The 18,874-nt window shown below is 45.7% G+C and overlaps 1 protein-coding gene across 2 annotated transcripts in view; it reads left to right on the forward strand.

Annotated features, from left to right (window-relative positions):
• Nucleotides 1-500: 500 nt before the first annotated feature.
• The window catches only part of PLCD1 (phospholipase C delta 1), a 77,134-nt gene continuing 58,760 nt past the window's right edge, over nucleotides 501-18,874 (forward strand). Inside the window, exon 1 of one of the 2 annotated variants that reach the window (XM_084859434.1) lies at nucleotides 501-881. In XM_084859434.1, the coding sequence (XP_084715560.1) occupies nucleotides 848-881 (34 nt within the window). In that variant the 5' untranslated portion in view covers nucleotides 501-847. Of the gene's footprint in view, nucleotides 882-14,636; nucleotides 14,863-18,874 lie in introns of those variants that run through there. The other variant, XM_084859433.1, reaches the window with a different exon arrangement.

The following is an 18,874-nucleotide window of genomic DNA, read 5'->3' on the forward strand; positions in this document are numbered from 1 at the left end:
ACAAAACCCCCATTAAATTAAAGGCTGGGCAAGCTGGGACCCTCCCTGACAGCTGCCCAAGGATGGAAGATGCTGGCGCCCGCCTTACCAATTCCAAAAGCCAGGGAGTATTTTATGTGCGCAAGAAATCCTTTTGGAAAAAGAGAAGACAGACTACTGATAACAAATGAGGATAAGTGTGTCTAACAAATCCTTCCCTTTCATTGTGTAGGCAGGCCTTCCTTGGTTTAACAGTGAAGGGCTCCTCTTGCAATTCCACTTTGGGAATATTGCCCTTTGCTGCACTTCTGTGTTATTCTCTCACCCCCACCCCCAAACTCCCTGCCCTTTGGTCTTTAAATGTCTCCCTCAACATGAGAGGCCCAGCTCTCTTTCCAGCAACAAAATGACAGGGTTGCAATGCACAGCTGGGCGGAGACCTTGGTGTGTGTGTTTCCCCCCCCTTCCAGCTGTCAGCAGGGACGTCAGTATTATAGGAGGGCCCTCAGCTTGGCTGAACTACACCAGAGTCTCTCTCTCTCTCTCACTCACACACACACACACACACTCACACTCATCGACCTTGGCTCCTTTTCAAAAGCCTTCTGGCTCACTGGCTCCATGCAGCTGCAAAGAAAGAGAGCACAAATGCGTTGCTGGTGCAAAGACTTCCCTGGGACTTAGAAGAGACAGACGGCAGGAGTCTTCCACCAGCTCGACTTGACAGTTTTATCTTGGAGAGTGACTCTTGGAGAGTGAACTGCGGGGGGGGGAACCTGACCCACTTAGCTCTCTTCAACATCTGGACTCACATCTGTCCCAGCCCCAGAAGTGTCTTCCGGTTGCATTTCCTGCACACTTCTCAACAATGGAACTCAATGGCACAACCTTGGCCTGCAATGGTAAGTCGAGATTCACAATGATTTTTGTAAGCATGTGCGTCATTTTAATGCTCCCCTTGATATTGCGCGCGTAGAAGTTTTCACGCAAAGCCAGTATGCAGCGTGATTAAAGTGATGTCCCACCCGTACTGTGTTAGCATCAATCTTTGACTGCACAGACAAAAAGATTAATACCAATAAAGCATTTTCTTTTTGAACATTTTATTTTTGTGGTTCTGCTCTGGTGACACATTTTAAGGGTTTTAAAGGAGACACTCCTTTTATAGGAGCAGTATTTTTATACTTTGCATATTCGATATTATGTTGCTGTGAAATGACTTAGTGCCTAAAATTAGCACTTACAGACCAATGTATCTATTTCACTGATACCAGAAGATTTGTCTTATTTGGGATTGCAAATGTTAATTGGATTGTGGTACAGTTTACTTTCTGGAGAACAAACAAATTCTGTGATTAATCAAACATATTTAGGGAACCTAAATGTGAAAATATACTTTCTGGGTAGTGCAGGCAAATCTATGTTGTTGAAGTTAACGTTTTTAAAAATAGATTTGACTGGGAAGGGTGCCATTCCATCTGCAAGGGAAATTGTTCACTTTGGCTAAGTAACCACCACAAACGTACTGTCATGCAAATAAAGGCTATTGTTGCTGGTTCTTGTTGTTATGCTATCAACGTCCATGGCACTTTACAAAGTACAAGAAAACAAGTCCCTGTCCTGGTGGGCTTCCAGTCTAAAATTAAACACAAACTTTCCATATGTAAATATATTATCCTTACAACAGTTTTGTACGGTGGGCTCCTATTATTGTCTTGCTATTGCAGATGTGTGGTGCTGAGGATGAGAGATGCTTACCTAAAGCTCTGTATAGGATACCACAATCCTATACAGTGCATAGTATACACACTTACCTGGAAATAAGTCTTATTATATAGTATTGCATTCTTTTAAACATTTGTATTGTTTTTTTAATATCTTTAAGTGTTTGTAGGGGATTTTAGTCTTTTGGCTGTTTGTGGTCTGCTCAGAGAGCACTGGTTATTGGGCAGATTAAAAATATAATAAGTAACTTGAACTCAGTGAAACTTACTTCTGAGTAAGTAAGAACTTACTGTATAGTATACTGTACAGTAACTTACTGTATAGGATGCACTGTTAGTGTGTTTATGGCCAGGGAGATTTGAACTGGGGGCTTCCTAGCTCCCACCTCATTTTCTTAATCACTACACTAGCTCTCAGTAACAGAATAATCTTATCTTTGCATGTCTACTCAGAAGTAAATCTCATTGAGTTCAATGGAACTTACTCCTAGGTAAGTGAGTATAAGACTGCAGCCTTAAGTCTGTTTATTCGTGTGTGTCAAATATTAGAGGATATGATTAAAAGCATGCAAATATTGAATTGCAAAGAAATGATACAGAATGCACACATACTGCAAAAATGTTACAGCACATTCTTTGACACAAGATGAATGGGGAAATGTAATTTGGGAGACCCTATGGTTGAAGAGTTGTGAAAATAGAATTGTTCCAAGGAAAACAGTTTAATGTTCCATATAGTAGAGTAGCTGCAAGGATAGAATACCCCCTGCCCTAAAAAGCTAGGTAAAGTAAATAAATAAAATATAGTGATATCTTACATTGCGTCAACCTAGGTTGATGTGGGAGTATGCAGGCTTGAGATTCTACAGAACTCTTTGTCAGACAATCACTCTGTTTGATACAAGTACTATGAAACTTGCACGCTCACCTCCAACACCAACCTAGATTGGCCAAATATATCATTATACCCACATGGTCTTTCAGTACTATGGAGATACAACCTTAAAGCTGTAACCACAAGATAAAACTGAGCCCAAAATGAAGGTGCATGTTTCCGCTTCCCTTATAAGTTGCTATTTCCTCTGGAGAGAAGAGCTTATTGCTTTTCAGTAATCCGGAAGGATATCATAAACAAATACACCCCAGGCCACTTTAAAACAATGTAGATCAGCTTTCTCCAATCTAATAGAGAAGAAAAGGTCTTTACAGGGTCTGTGCCATGATTCCAAAATCCCAACGTGCAAAAAAGCTGCAGAACATGTATACAGAATTAAATATCTCAGATTTTATTAAAACGAAGACCAAATTCCTAGGCCCTAGGTATGTTTGAATGTGTATGTAAAATCAGAGAACTCAGGTGAGTTTTTGAGTAAGAGAGTTTAATGGCTCAGGTGATGGACTAGCAAACAAGGAGACCCAGGTTCAAATCCTTGGTTAGCCATGAAGTTCGCCAGGTGACGGTGGGACTGGCACTTTCTCTCTCAGCCTAACTTACCTTACAGGGTTGTCATGAGGATAAAATAGGTAGGAGGAGAACCAAGTATGCCACATCCTTGGAGGAAAGGATAAAGATTCATCTCCTACATTTCCGTGTGCCAGGTGGTTGTCAGAGGCACAGGTGCAGGCCAAGCATAATATGAATGGAAATGGAGCCTCACCTTTCTGTATGATCAGGGAGACCTTGTCCCACACACCTTGCCCTGGCGCTAAACTCAGTTTCTGACATCCTCTGCCCTGTAAAGCTTGCATGGCCGCCTCCTACACCAATCTAGCTGGACCCATGAAATATGTCATTATTCCCATGTGGTATTTCACCAGCATGGAGATATAACCTTAAAGCTGTAACCACAAGATAAAGCTGAGCCCCAAATGAAAGTGTGCATCCTCACTTCCCTTATAAGATACCATTTCCTCTGCAGAGAAGAGATGCTTACTGCTTCTCAGCAACCTGGGAGGATATCATAAACCAGAGATACAGAACATCAGGGCAGGGGGCCAAAACCAGTCTTCCTGAGGTCCAAACCATCCCTCCAGGGTTCCCCAGAAGGCCATGCCCTCTTCCTCTGGCCCCACCCTGTTTCCCCCAACCACCAATTGTTTGGTGGTTTCCTAGCTTTTGTGTAGTTTTTCCTCATTCTAAAAGGTTGAAATGCTTCTCCTAAGGCTGAGTTACCGGCAGGAAGAGCGTGAAGCTAATATATGCTGGGGGTTTGAGGAGGAGCTCCACCCCCTTTTGCCTTTGGCCCCACCCACCACTGGAATGTAGCCCCTGAGAGCGTCTCCAGAATGAAATTTGGCCCTCCAGCTGAACAAGGTTCAGCACCCCTGTCAGAGAGCATCTCTACACCAGCCTAAAATCCCACATTTAAAACACGGCTTTCTGGTTCCGTTTTAAATGAAGGATCACAACGGACTCCCTTTACTCGGGCTTCCCCCCCCCCCGTCCCCTGTCCCCCCCTTCTCCCCCTTATCTGAGTCTTCCATATGTTTCATTGATCTTGCTCCTCTTCTTGTGGCTTTTCCTTTTCACAGAGGGAACTCAAGTGGGGTAATTTAATAGCTCATTATCTCTGATCATTTTAACAATGGAATACAGGTCATTTAGTGCAGGAGACACCCTGGAAGGCGACGCTGCAATCCTATATTCACTTATCTGGGAGGAAGCCTAGCTGAATTCAGTGGAACTTCCTTCTGATTGGGCATGTGCACTGTTGGGGCCAAACTATGAATTAAGACCTGGCATGCCTCTTTCTTAACAAAAAGCAACCAGGAGGGGTGGACACCTCCCCAATCTGGATCAGGACCATGGTGCAGGGAGAGGGTCCCCCCAAAAAAAACTCTCCTCCATGTTGTTTTCTTGTTGAAAATCACTTCCCTGCAAGTTGCTATTTGTCCTTAAATGTACTTGTGGCCAGTAGCACCTTTGGTGGAGCATTTCTGGCAGGAAACTGGCACAACAGAAAGCGTTAATCCAGATCGGGTGTCTCTCCCATGGCTGCTTTTTGTTAAGAAAGAGATGCAGAAGGTCATGATCACCTTTTTAAAAAAAGCATGTTTAACGTAACGTGTAGTTTGGTCCTTGTTCCCAGGAAAATGCACTGTAGAAATGCAATTCATGTACACTTTCTTGGGAGCATGTTTCATTGAACACACTGGGATTCCCAGTAAACACAGTGAGGATTGGCTTGCAGGACACTTTGCAACAAAACTCAAGATGCTTCTCTGATGCAACTAAGAATAGCTCGCTCAATATGTGCCTTGTTCCATCCCTTTTCAACTTTTTAGGAGGTCTGCCTGGCATTTATTTTCCCTTATGACCTGAAGGGGATAATCTGCTTGTGCGCCAGTGTGGTTTCATTTACATCTCCTGACTTAGCAGTAAATATCTTCTCCCTCCAAAGAGTCTCCCAGAGTCAGATGTTTTTGTTTTTGCTTTCAGATGCTGATGATCCAGAATGCAATGTGTTTTTCCCCTTAGGTGCAGGCGGGGATGGGCGGGGGCCTCAGAGGAAATAGATCGGCCTGAGCAGGCCCAGCTGGAAACAGTGAATCAGTTCAGGGAAAGTTTTAAAAGCCTGAGTCAGAAATTCGGCCAAACTGAGAGGAAGAAAACTCTGAATGCCCAGGGAAGGCTTCAGGGGAGAGCAGGGAAGCATCTAATGAAGAACGTACAGTACAGACAAGTAGGACCTGCAATAATTTGTTGCAGTGTGGAGTGCTCCTGTTCAGGATTCCTGCCAGCCATGCCGTTTTCCAGAATACTCCATTACCTTCCCTCCCATTTTCTGTCTCCCCCCAATGAAAACACATTCAGTGTTCTGTGACCACTGAGCATGCTCAGTCCTTACTGGGCTGTTCTGTGTTCTTCCCCATTATTTTTTTTTAACGTTTACTGAGACCACCCTCTTGTGTGGGGGTGGCGGTGTTTCAGCTGCTTCGAGAATGTGTTTGCTATTAATCCACAGGACAGAATTTGGCAACTTCATTTCATTTATTACATTTCTATATCAGCCAATAGCCAAAGCTCTCTGGGCGGTTTACAAAGATTAAAATCCTAAAAATACAATACCGTATAAGCAAGTTATATTCAAAGAATATAACAATTTTTTAATCATCGACAATAAATGCCAGGACCCTTTTAAAACCTTGATGTACCTTGGATGTAAATAAGCCACAGTGCTTGTTACGTGGAGAGCGATGAAAAAGTCCTGCTTATGGAAGAGAGCTCAAGATGTAAAGCAGATGCCCAGTGGTATTGTTACAGGTTCCCCATTTCTATAAGTAGCGGGATGTTTCAGGGGGCTGCACTATCAGGTTTAGAGTGCAAACCTATGGCCGCTAGACAGCAGCTAGACAGCCATAGGATTTGCCATTTTCTGGGAACCAACCTTGGAGCCAGTGCTCTGAGGATGGTTCCCCAAAAACTGCCTCCCTGCCCTCTCCCCCGCTGCCTCATTGGTGGTATGGTTCATCCCTGGTTCTGTGCTCAAAAGAGCAGCACGGAGCAGGGGGGAAAGGGAGTGTTCCTGGAGGCGGGGCGGGGAGGGGAGGGGAAGGGACAGCGGAAGTGCCAGTATGACGCTTCCTATATGCTGTCTGGCCTCCCCCCGCCATGCTCCAAGGTGCCCCAGCTAGAAAGATGAAATCTGCTGACTAGCTGCAAATGCAGGTTGGCCAGCCCAGAGCGTGGAGAAGATCCGCTCCGCCTGCCCAGTATTGGATAGTCGGTTGCCTCTGAATTCGGAGGTGGCTGATGATCGCCATAAGATTGCGCCCTCCGATACTCAGTGGTGTAGTGGTAAAATTTGAAGTGCATGGACTCACCATGACAGTCCCCATAATCAGGAGAGTCCAAAGATGCAGGCAGCTGTGTTGATCCATATGAACAAACCAATTCTACCAGTTTTATCTCCACCAGGAGTAGGTCTTTTGAAAAACTAATGGGTCTTAATTGCTCATTCAAGACCAAACCAGCCCATAATACTTTGAAATTAAGCTGGGAACAAGATATTATTGTTGGGAAAATTCACACACACACACACACACCCCACCACCACCACCACCCAACTACTATAAGAACTGCAGCTAAGCTCAGAGGGAACAGGAACTTTTAAGGAGGGGGTTCTTCCCTGCGCCAACCTGTAACTGAGAAATTAACATCCTCGCAGCTAAGAAGTAATCTGTGCCAGATCTGATATTTTAAAAGCTGCCCAAGACAGCTTTCTAAGTAAGAGAACTGTAACCTGATGAACTACATCTCAAATTAAATAGCTGCTGTGCTGAATTCATTTGAACAGAATGCAGAATCAAGCAAAATTTTGGATCTGTGCAGAAAAAGGCCTGGGTGTGACTAAGCAAGTTTTGCTTTCAGACATGCCAGAGAGGTTCAGTAATGCAGCCTCCTCTATGCCTCACCCTCCAAATTCAAGTTATGAACCGCCTAGCCGAGACCGCCTTCTGATTTTCTGTTCTGTCATGTGCTACAAGCACCATGTAAACTATGCTTCTGCTTCCTCTCCCGCATGATTGCTGTTTATTATCCTATTAACAACTTGTCTGTCATGATGATCGGGTGTGTTTTGGCCTTCAGTTGCACTTGAAGTATCTGTTGGATTGCCAGGATGGCGTTGTTGTGTAGGGTAGCTTTCCCCAGCCTTCCAGAGGTGTTGAACTACAACATCCATCATCCCCAGCCAGCATGGCCAATGGCAAGGGATTATGGGCACTGTAATCCAAACCATGCAGCGGGCACCAGGTTGCCTCTCCGTGCTGTAAGGTATTGGGAGCAAGGCTGGTAGATCACCTAGGCAGCCAATACTGTTGTGTGAGCAAAGGGCCGGCTCGGCCCCAAGTCTTGCAGCGCATGAAACACAGCCAGTATTGCCCATTACTTATCTGCACTGGCTTAGGGTGGAACTACATAATATGTGGAAAGCACACGGTTTCCCGAATCTTGTTTCTCTCAAAAAGGAATTCCGAGGGGTGGTAGGTTACTTGCAGGAGCAAATCAGGCGAAATATCTCTTGCAAATCCTTCTGCTGCTATTTCTTTATCACATACACCAAGCTATGCTTTGGAATTGAGAAGTAAGCTCAGCTGAGAGCTTAGGAAACATGTGCAGGGTATGCTTTGCAGGGGGATTTTGCAGAAGTTACGTTCTCTTCCTTCTGCTCACTGTTCCTTCCACCTCCACACTGCACCTCACCACTTACTCAGACACATGTTTCTGTATGTGTGTGTATAATCAATGTGCCTTGGTGTGCTCCACATGCCGGGATGCATTGTGTCCCATCCCTCACCCCCCACCATCCCATCCGGGTCTCTTTCCATGTTCCCACTGGGCTTCTGGTGTGTATGACCCCGTACAGGAGTGAGGTCACAAATTACATAGAGATACTACATACAAGTATGAATCGTGAGAACGCTATTTCAGCGTGAGTTCTAAAAAACCAAGATCCCATTTTATTTCACCACAGCTGTGTTTAGGACTCCGGTTTGTGCAGTCAGTTCAGTGTGAGAGCTGTTTTTGTTTTTTGTTTTAATTTACAGTATTTATATACCGCTCCTCATCAGAAGATTTCAGAGCAGTGAACAACATAAGACTAAAACAATGGTTAAAAGAGTTTAAAAAGTTAAATCATTTTTAAAAAGACAAATCCCAACAAAGTGGAATTCAGCAATCCACGGCTGGTCATGGAAGGAAGGCATGTAACATAATGACCTCCACATGAAAGGGCTAGATGATCCTGATCTCGTCAGCTAAGCAGGGTCAGCCCTGGTTAGTGCTTGGGTGGGGGAATGCCTGGGAATCAAGCTTGAGCAGGGGGTTGGACTCGATGGTCTTGTAGGCCCCTTCCAACCCTATGATTCTATTTGACTTGGACTCCTGCATTGAGCAGGGGGTTGGACTCAGTGGTCTTGTAGGCCCCTTCCAACTCTAGGATTCTATGATTCTATGTTCACTGAATGTGTGAGGGAGAGCATGATTGCATCCACTAGCCACATAACTCGACGCATACACTGGCCACACACCTTGCTGGCTGCATGCGCAGTGTCAGTATGAGGGGGACCGATGCACGTACAAGGAACTCGATGCAAACAGGAACCTGGGCTGGACATTCACATGGAGGAGCTTGAAGTACATACATCTGTACATTCATAGTTGTCCTTTGTCCTACACGATGAAGCTTAAAGCATAGCCACCCGGAGACGTGGCCAACATATGCATCAGTGTGGAAGGTGAAATATTTCTAGGTCCAAAAACAGGCTAAAGGAAGGAGAAGGAATGTACAACATCATTCTTAGGAGACTCTAAGAAACATTTGTACAACAACCTACAGGCTTTTGGAACCGCCCAGCTCATGTCACTTTATGCTAAATCCTCAAATTACCAGCTCCTTAACACTAAGGGAGTGTCACTAAATTATCAGCTCTGTCATTACAGAACGGACATGGCTAGTTTGTGCAATTCCACTTCTGCCCTTGCATGATCATGGGAAACATGACTGATTTTGTGCATGTTCTGCTACAGTGCATTTGCTGAGCATACAAACTAGAATGTCCAAAGTTCAAATTTTCCCTCACTAGGGCTGGGGACAGGCAATGGTTATGATTCTCCCAGAAAGTTGGGAGAGGGCCTTCTCTGCAGTGGCCCCATACCTTTGGGACAAGCTGCCATCGAAGGTCCGCCATGCTCTGTCATTGCAGACTTCTAAGAAGGCCTTGAAAACATATTATTTTACCTTGGCCTTCTCTTGATAAGACTGCTATTGTTGCTGTTACTGCTGTTAACATTGCTGCTGGTTTTACTGTTGGCTTTTATTGCTGGCTTTTATTGTTTTTGTTTTTATCACTTTTAATATTTTAACTGTTTTTATGTATTTTATTGCTGTAAGCCACCTTGGGAGGGCTTCTGAAAGGCGGCCAAGAATTTTTTAAATAAATAAAATAAATAAATAAGTTGCAGCAGAATGTCAGGGCATCCACTCCCTGTGGTGTTCACCCTTGTTTCCTTTGTCAAATTGGTTTTGAAATACTGCAAAAACCATGTACCAGGATGAGTGGTACACCTCACCGGCACTGATGCCCTTATTCTACCACCTTCAACTCTTAAAATATTTGTTGCTGTCTGTCTCCAGTCTAGGTGGACTTACCTAAGCCACTGTTCTCTTAGCCTCCACTGCCGCTGCCACCGCCACCCATCTGCAAAATGGGGACAATAATTTTGGCCTACATCACAGGGTTCTATTGTGGGTGTCATGTATGTGTTGCTGTATGAATAATCATGTACAAATCATTGATTAAAAGCTGCAGTCCCAATGATTAGAAGGAAGGAAATGGGAACTGGATTTTCAGTGGCTCTAAGCAAAAAGCAGAGAAAAGCACGGAGTGGGAGGCAACAGCATCCTCACAGTGAGGGATAAAGGGCAAAGTAACAAAAGCAGAAGCAAAAAGATAAGATGGTACTAGGCCATGAATCCAAGGCTGATGAGCTCAAACTGCTGCCTCTGAAAGAGCAGCAGAACACAGAGGTGCAAACAGAGGGCAGTGCTGGTTTCACATTTTTGAGAGCCCTTGGACAAGGCACCCTCAATGGGCGCTCTCCACATCATTTGGGGCACATGAAGGGATGTAACTGCAGTCATAAGGACTGCAAGTCTTCTGTAATGTTATCTGTGCCAGCTCCAGATTTTGGAGGGTGCTTGGGCAAGATGCCTCCAAGGGGCTGCCTCCCTCACTGAGTCTGCTTCCTCACCATCATTGTCACCAGCTACAATAGTTCTTCATCTTCTTCCTCATCATTCTTACCACTTGCTTGCTTGAGAGCAAGAGAGCCGGTGAGCAAATGGACACTAGCACTGACTCACATCTGGCATTAAGAGTATGCATGATGGGGCACCTGCTAAGGGTCCACTCCCCAGGAAGGTTCCTCTGAACTTGCTCCTCCTTTTGACCATTGCAACCTCCTTGTTTACCCATTGAGGGTGACTTGCCTAAGGGCCCTCAAAAACCCAGAGCTGGTGCTGTATCTACTGCTCCTCCTTCTCACCACTATGGTTGTCTGGCAGGTGAACATGTCCTTTTGAAAATGACCAGGTCATGTGAGGTGCTACTTTCTCACCACCATTGTCACCAGCTGCTATTGCTTCTCATCCTCTTCCTCATCATTGCTACCGTTTGCTTGCTTGAGAGCCAATGAACAAGCGGGCACTAGCATTGACTCACGTCTGGCGTCAAGGGTAGGCATGATTGGGCACCTGCTAAGGGTCCACACCCCAGGAGGGGGCCCCTGAACTTGCTCCTTCTCTTGACCACTGCAACCTCATTATTTCCCCATTCAGGATGCCTAGCCCAGGGGCCCCCAGAAACCTGGCACTGTATGTACTGCTCTTCCTTCTCACCACTATGGTTGTCTGGCAGGTGAACATGTCCTTAAAAGGACCAGGTCATGTGAAGTGCTAAAATACAGGCACCACTGGCAATTTAAAAATTGGGTCTGGCAACTGACAATATCCAGGAAGATAGATAGGAAGACCCCTGCTGGAACAGAACAAAGGTCCAATGTAGTCCAACATCCTGTTTTTTCACAGGGGGCAAACAGAGGCCTCTGGAAATCCCACAAGCAGGACCTGAAGGCAACAGTGATAGCATTTTAGCTTCCTAGTCTTTTAGCTCCAGTGTTTTAAATTTGTATTTTAAATCTCTGCATTGCTGCTCTGTTTTATTCTGGTTGTACCATGATATTGTGGTTTTAAGATTTCATATTGTTTTATGCTGCACTTTGTGGTTTTAATTTTTCTGAACTGCCCAGAGAACTTCTGCTATTGGGTGGGATAGAAATGAAACAAATAAATATGTGGGTGGGATGGCCCCCATTTTCAGTTTCCTCTTCCCTGTCTCTGGAAAAATCTGTCCCCCTTTCAGCCCTCTTAGGGAGATGTTTTGGACGCTTTTGCCAAATGTTGCTAATGTGCACACTCATGAACTGGTGTGCTTCAAGTTACAGGCCCCTCCCTCAGGTCTTTAGGAGCAGAAGCTGTAAGTTGGGGAGGGGGAAGGTATACCTTGATTCTTTAGCTCACTGAAACAAAGGAGCAGCAGCGCAAAATATCACCGCTGTCCCCCTGTGGCCACTGCTACTGCTGCCGCCCATCCCTGCCTTGCTGTAAAGGGTCCTTTTTCAGAGCAAGGCATTGTGAGCAAGGTGGCAATGGAGACCGCCCGTACTGCCATGGTCTCTAGAGAGCTGTGCTGGCCGCTTTCCTGTTGCAGTGTTTGCAACCCACCTCGCCTCATTGGGGGAGATTTCATGTTGCCTCATGGGAGAAACAAGGCTGCTTCACTTTCTTCCACTCTTCATTTCTGCCTGTTGAGAGAGTAACTCCTCTGAATGTGTTTGGGGGCCAAATGGGACATGATGTTAAATGCAAGTGGCTTAGCATTCAACTTACAGGTTTAAAAAGAATACAAATAGCATCAGCTGGGCTCCCTGCCTCTCCTGATTTTTATTTTATTTTAAAATAATTTTACATTATTATTTTTTAAACTAGGAGGCTGGCATGATGCAAAGCGAAGAGCTGCCCTCCAGCACCATCAGTATTGCAGTTCAAAAGGGTAGCTGGTTCTGTGTTTTGGAGACCAGACCCCACCCTTCCCTCATACTTAGGTTACTTTTCTTTTAGTCTCACCAGTTTGCCATCTGGGAAATGAGATTTTTGTGACTGGCCATGCCCATTATGGCGGCTATTTTATGAATGGACAAGCCCCGCCCTTCTGGCAGCTTTTTTGTGAGAGTGCCCACAACACTCCCTCAAAATTCTGAATGTGCCCACTGACCTGAAAAGGTTCAGGACTGCTGCAAAATGATCTCCTAGAGGTCAGTGAGTTAAGAAAAAAGAGAAAGCCCCGAGGTTATATCAGAAGTGTGAGGTCTTTTTCCTTTAAAACAATGGCAGTGCTTAATGAGTCATTGTCATTACAGATCCACTGATTTTAAAGAAGCTACTCATTTGAGCAGCAAGTTCCTCAATAAGGTGACTTAGTGTGAGTAAGGGTAAGAGAATTACACTCTCAGTGTGCCCAGGTAACAGTTTCTTCATCATTTAAGTGCATATGTGCTGTATCATCTGATCATCATGTAACATGGAATGTCACCAGAAAGAATGTTGAGGCATCAAAGAGTGCATTATGTCACCCCCTAACACCCTAAGGAATACTGAATCATATTTGGCAGTGACCTAAAGATTCTCTATCCCCCCCAAAGGCAGGACTACCCACCTACCAGTTCCCCCCAATAAATCCGTTGATATTGTTTCAACTAATTTTCCAGAGCATCAGAGCATCTCTACACCGGCCTAAAATCCTGGATTAAAGACAGGGCTTTCTGCTTCCATTTTAAATGCAGGATCACAACGACTCCGTTTTTCACACGCTTCCTTTCCCCTCCTCACCTTTCCCCTCCCCTTCTCCCCATATCTGAAACTTCCCTATCTTTCATTGATCTCACTCCTCTTCTTGCCACTTTTCCTCTTTTCATGGAGGGAACTCAAGCGGAACACAATGGGGTAATTTGATAGCTCATTATCTGCAATCTATTTAAAAACAGAACAAAGGGCAGTAAGTGCAGGAGACGCCTTGGAGGTTCACAGTGTCATCTAAAGAGCCCTCAAGCTTCCGTGACTGAGCCATCTCAGTAGCAGGATAAAAGCTCCGTGTGAAGGAGCCCCCAGTTACTATAGATCCCATGGAGGCTGGTGAATCTGCTCTGGGTTTCAGTCAGAACTCTAAAGGAGCTATCCAAAGTGCTTCTTTAGCTCACAGCTCCTTTAGAGTTCTGACTGAAACCTGGACTGGATTCACACTCCCAGTGACATCGGAGCCACCAGCCTCCACTGGATGGATCCCTTTTGCTGGCTTGGGATTAATGATAGAGTTATGAGGCCAGGATTTTTCAAACTTTGCTGGGGAGAATGGTGGGGTTCTTCAATGGGGAGATCAGTAATGGCAGACAGCCAGGCTTGCCACTGCTACTGACCACCCCAAAGGTGTGTTCGCAGGGGAGACTGGGGCTATGCTCTAGAGCAGGGGTGCAAATGTTTATCGGCTTAGATGTTGCACAAAGCAGCGGAGAAGGGGAAAAAGCTGATTTGCTGTTGAAATCATGAAGTCTGCAGAGTCAGAGTCTTAACATGTAGTGTAGGAGGAGAATCAGATTTAAAAGAATTAGGCTCAACTAGGTGTTATGCAGGTTTCAGGACAAAGAAACATGTAACGGCGACATGTAATGGCGAATGTCCTCCACCTTTGAAAACATAAAATGCACCTCCCTGTCAATTAGTTAGAATGTTTGCAAACGTTCCATGACCTCACAGCACTTCAGCCAATGAGATACAGAATTTGGGCAGGAAACCAGGGGTGCTTCTCGCTGAGGCTTTTACTGTGGCATCGCACTGCCTCATTCCCGGAATTTTACTGGAGGTCCATCTTCCATTTGTAGCCCTCCTATGTTTTCCCATCATGCCTTCCATCATTTTTTGTTACCAGAAAAAATAAATAAATCTGTTCATGAAAAAGACGGAATAGTTATACAATGCCTTTTGATAGTTTTAGCTCCAGGAGCCCTCTGTCTGGAAACACTCTAAGGAGGTTCTGCGTATTTATATATGAGATTCACTTTGTGCTCTCAGACATGATGGAGACAAAACAGCAGGGACTATAGGGAAAGGCATTTAGAGAGGGGGAATGAAAGAATATCGTACATTCTCTTCCGTGTGACTGGCAAGGCAATCAAGTTTTAATTGCTAGGGCCCTTTGGCACGCCCAGGGACTGGCGCAACACACATGCAGTCTAATTCCTCTTTTAGAGAACTGTGATTGCCCAACGTCACAGCTCTGAAGCCAAACCTCCTCCTCACTTCCCCGCCCTCCACACTCTTGTGTTGTTCTTGCCGCTGCTGCCTTTTAACTCTGTTTAACAACAAGGACTTTGTGGGATTCTGGCTGGATCAGGAAATTCGGCAGGGGAGTTCCTCATGTCTCCAGTGCCTCTCTTGGAGGGCCATGCAGTGCTTCCGAAGGCCGCCCAAGCTCAGCAGGTCCCAGGAAAACCTGTTACTGGAAGAGAGCAGGAAAGTGGCAGCTCTGAATGGGAAGAGACTGGGTAAGAGGCTGATGCCAGCCACAATTTGCTCTCGATCTGGGACCGCCGCTCTTTGCTGGCAGTGGCGGATGTTCTAATCTCTCCTCCACCTTAAGTAAATCAGAAAGTTTTTTTTTTTTTAACCCTCTTGAGCTCCCTAGCTCATATGCATGTGTACACACACACACACACACACACACACTATTCCTCCTCTTCAGTTGTATCAATCCATGAGGCTTAAAGGAGGTGTTCTTGATGTTTGGGGCAAAATAAGCCATGTAGAATCGGCTTTTTCCCTTTGTTTTTCTAAATCCAGGGAATGTAGGCGCGCATTTAAATGAAACACTGTGATTTTCCCGTAACCTGTATTTTATTTATTGCATTATTATTGTCATTATTATAATTATTATTTATTACCACTACTACTACCACAATTGCTAGGGAGCAAAATGTCACCTGATACACTAAAGCATCCTAGATTGAGAAAACAGCAGGAATTGTCCTTCTCTTTCTCTCTGTTGCCGCTGTGGGTTCAGTGACGTTCTTCCTGTATTACACCACGATGCAACCTTAGCTGTATCTTCCTGCTGTTGTTCTTATTGTTATTTATATGGCACTATCAGTGCACATGGTGCTTTATATAAACACGAGCAGGTCCCTGCCCCGAGGAGCATAGAAGTCTACATTTTACAGTAGGGAAAGCAGTGCAGGCAGCAGGGGTCCTACAATGCCCCAGACCACTTGGGAAGGGCTCATGGCGGGGATCCTCCAGTCGACAGCGTGGCCTCAGATTCTAGAAGAAGAAATGCTGGCAGGGGGAAAGCAATGCTTGATTTACAGGGGGCTAGAAACATCCTGGCCCCTTACCGTTAACTTTTTTTAGAAGGCTGTGGAAGGGGGACATGGGGATGGAGTTTATGATTTTGGGGGAGGCACAGGGTGGAGCTTGTGGGTTTCTTTAAGAGTCCCTTTATTTCCCCCACACACACAATGATTTGGGTGCTGGGAAGAAACTACAACCCTTTCTAAATGGACCAGGGCTTATGATGTTACCTTCACAAAACTGGAAGGAACGACACTGTCCTACATCAAGTCTTGGCTGTTTGCAAGCAAGCACAGGGAGTGATTCGATAGAGTAGTCGAGCTGGCAAGCAAATGGTCAAGCACACAGGTTTCAGTCCAAGGAGGTTTAAGCTAAGGCACGACTGGTCAAAAACCAGGCAGAGGTCAGAACACAGGCAGTCAAGCAGGCAACAAGGATCAGGCACCAGCAGGAGTAGTCAAGATATCAAGCAAGAGGTCACATGCAGTAAATCAGTTAGGTACATACATTACGCAGTCCACAAGCAGAGTCACTGAAAAGTCCAAAACATCAGGGAAAAGAGCATCCGCCACAGGGCACAATTCAGAAGGCAAGGTACATGGCAGAGGCTGGATGAACCAAGTTGTTCTTACCCTGGCTGGATTTCCAGTGAAAGCTTTTAAGCCCAAAGCCAGCCAGACCCCACCCAGAGCTCAGCTGTGGCAATCAGAGCTCCCTTTCCAGAGCCTACTCCTGAGGAGTCCCTTTCTCCCAAGGAGACCTTTTCTGGAGGCGAGCACTCCTTCGCCCTGCTAGCCTGTCGCTTGAGGCGATGACCCTCCCGGGGGATCAGGGAGTGGCTCAGCCTCTGCCTCAGAGATAGAGTCCCTTTCTCCTGACAGGGATGGCCCTGCAGCCACTTCCCCCCGAGGGTTCCAGCTCCTGTGGGTCTGGTGGCAGTCCCTGGTCTGGGGTACCCTGGCTTCGGGGGCCTCTAGCCCCTTCTCTGAGGAGAGCTCCTGCAGTCGGGGCTGGACACACACTGTAGCAGCTCCCATTCCACGAAGGTATCGTGACAAAGTCTATAATGCAGCGGGATGAATGTTTGGATGGGGGAAAACCTGTGTCCAAATTTCCTGTCATACATGAAGCTGGCTAGGTGGTGATGGGGAAGCCATCATCTCTTGAGTGAAACTCAGAACAGCTGTCAGCAGGGCTGGTGTCGGGGTAGGCATGGTTGGGCACCTGCTGAGGGCCCACGCCCCAGCAGGTGCCCACCGACGACAGCCCCCGGACTTGCTCCTCCTCTTCACCATGGCAGCCTGCTTGCTCACCTGCCTCTCGCTCTGGCCCAGACAATGGTGGTGGTGAGAAGGAGGAGCAGGAGATGCCGCGGCCTGCTTGCTCCCTGGCTGTCTGTGTGCAAGTCAGAGCAATGAGGGGAAAGGGGGGAAGGAGCGAGAGCAGCTGCTGACAGTGGCGGTGAGGAGGTAGATTCTCTTAGGCAGGGGGCCCATGGAGGGTGCCTTGCTCAAGGGCCCTCAGAAATCTGGAGCCCGCACTGGCTGTGAGCATGAAAGATATAAGAATTGGAAAGCTTTGTAGAGACGTGCGCTATCAAAACGACGGAGAAGCAGGGCCGCCTCCAAGTTTGAAGGGGCCCTTGCAGTGGAGGCTGGTGGCTCCGATGTCAGTGGGGTGGTGAATCCGCTCCGGGTTTCAGTCAGAACCAGTCAGAACTCTGAGGCAGCTATCCAGCTAGCTCCTTCAGAGTTCTGACTGAAACCCGGAGCGGATTCACCACCCCACTGACATCGGAGCCACCAGCCTCCACTGCACTCTTGGCAAAGTGTTGTCTGTTGGGTTCCCTTTCTACACTGGTGAGTTTACCTGGCAGCGGAGGGTGACCATCTGGGTTCCCCGCAATGCCTTGGAACTGCACTCCATCAGGGGCATTGTGGGAAATGAAAATGGTGACTCACAGAAGCAGGTGTCAGAGGTGGGGCTCCAGGCATCTGCAGAGGGCTGCTAGATGCCGACAACAAGTTTTTTAAAAAAGAAAACCACAACCTAAGATCCTCATTAAAACTCCATTCTAACTCTGCGTGCATGTTAAAGTGGGCTTCAAAATGAAATACTTGAAGAACCCCAAACCGGTAAACATGATTCTATCCAGGTAGATGTTAGCCTTGTTCTCAGTGAGGTGAGAAAACCTGTGTCTGGGCTGAACCTCGTTAGTTAGACTGCAGATGGATGGATGTATGTGAGAGTGTGATTTTGTATATATAAAATCACACACACACACTATATATATATATTATATATATATAATATTATATATATAGTATATATATAATATAATATAATATAATATAATATAATATAATATAATATATATTTATATTATATTATATATAATAGATATATAGAAATATATCTATATTTCCTGCATACAGAAAACTAGCAAGTCAAGGACAATAGAACCTTTCTCCCCGCCCATCACCATTGTCACCACCGTTTCCCCGGCCGATTGTGGCCTGATGCTGCTGCCGCCTACTCCTTAGAGTGTGGTATTCATGGGCCAGATCGCATGTGTTGCTGCCGTTGGCGCAGCAGCCCAAAGGCGACAAGCAAACGGGGTGGTGGTGGAGGAGGAGAAGGCAGGAACCATTTCCTCAGACAGCATGATGTCTTGCGCGGGTCCTAAAGAGTAGTGAGAAGCCTCCTCCTTTTGGAGCCTTAGGAAGGCAGCAGCAGCAGCAGCCATACCTGGCAGCGGAAACAGAGTGGTGGTGGCAGAGGTGATGGGCGGGGAGAAAGGTTTTATTCTCCTTGACTTGCTAGTTTTCTATAAGCAGGCTATACACACACACACACACACACACACACACATTATTGTGTGTGTGTGTGTGTGTGTGTGTGTGATTTTATATATATTAAAACACGCTCTCACACACATACACCTATCTGCAGTCTAACTAAAGAGGTACAGCCCAAAATTCCTGTTTGTGTGTGTATATATATGTATACATTCATATATAGATTTAGAAATGACACTACCTAAAATATAGATAGCATAACATTTATTAGTGATTTGTTATTATTTATCCTTTTAAATTTCCTTCCTTTTTATTATTATTACTATCATTATTATGAGACTTTGATTAGTAATATTTTTGGCTGGTTAAATTGTTAAGCTTTACTATTATATGTTAACTGAAGGGCAATATA

The sequence above is a fragment of the Heloderma suspectum genome, chromosome 5 (assembly GCF_057233095.1).
Source record: "Heloderma suspectum isolate Gila_16-S chromosome 5, 16-S_ref, whole genome shotgun sequence".
Classification (NCBI taxonomy): Eukaryota; Metazoa; Chordata; class Lepidosauria; order Squamata; family Helodermatidae; genus Heloderma; species Heloderma suspectum.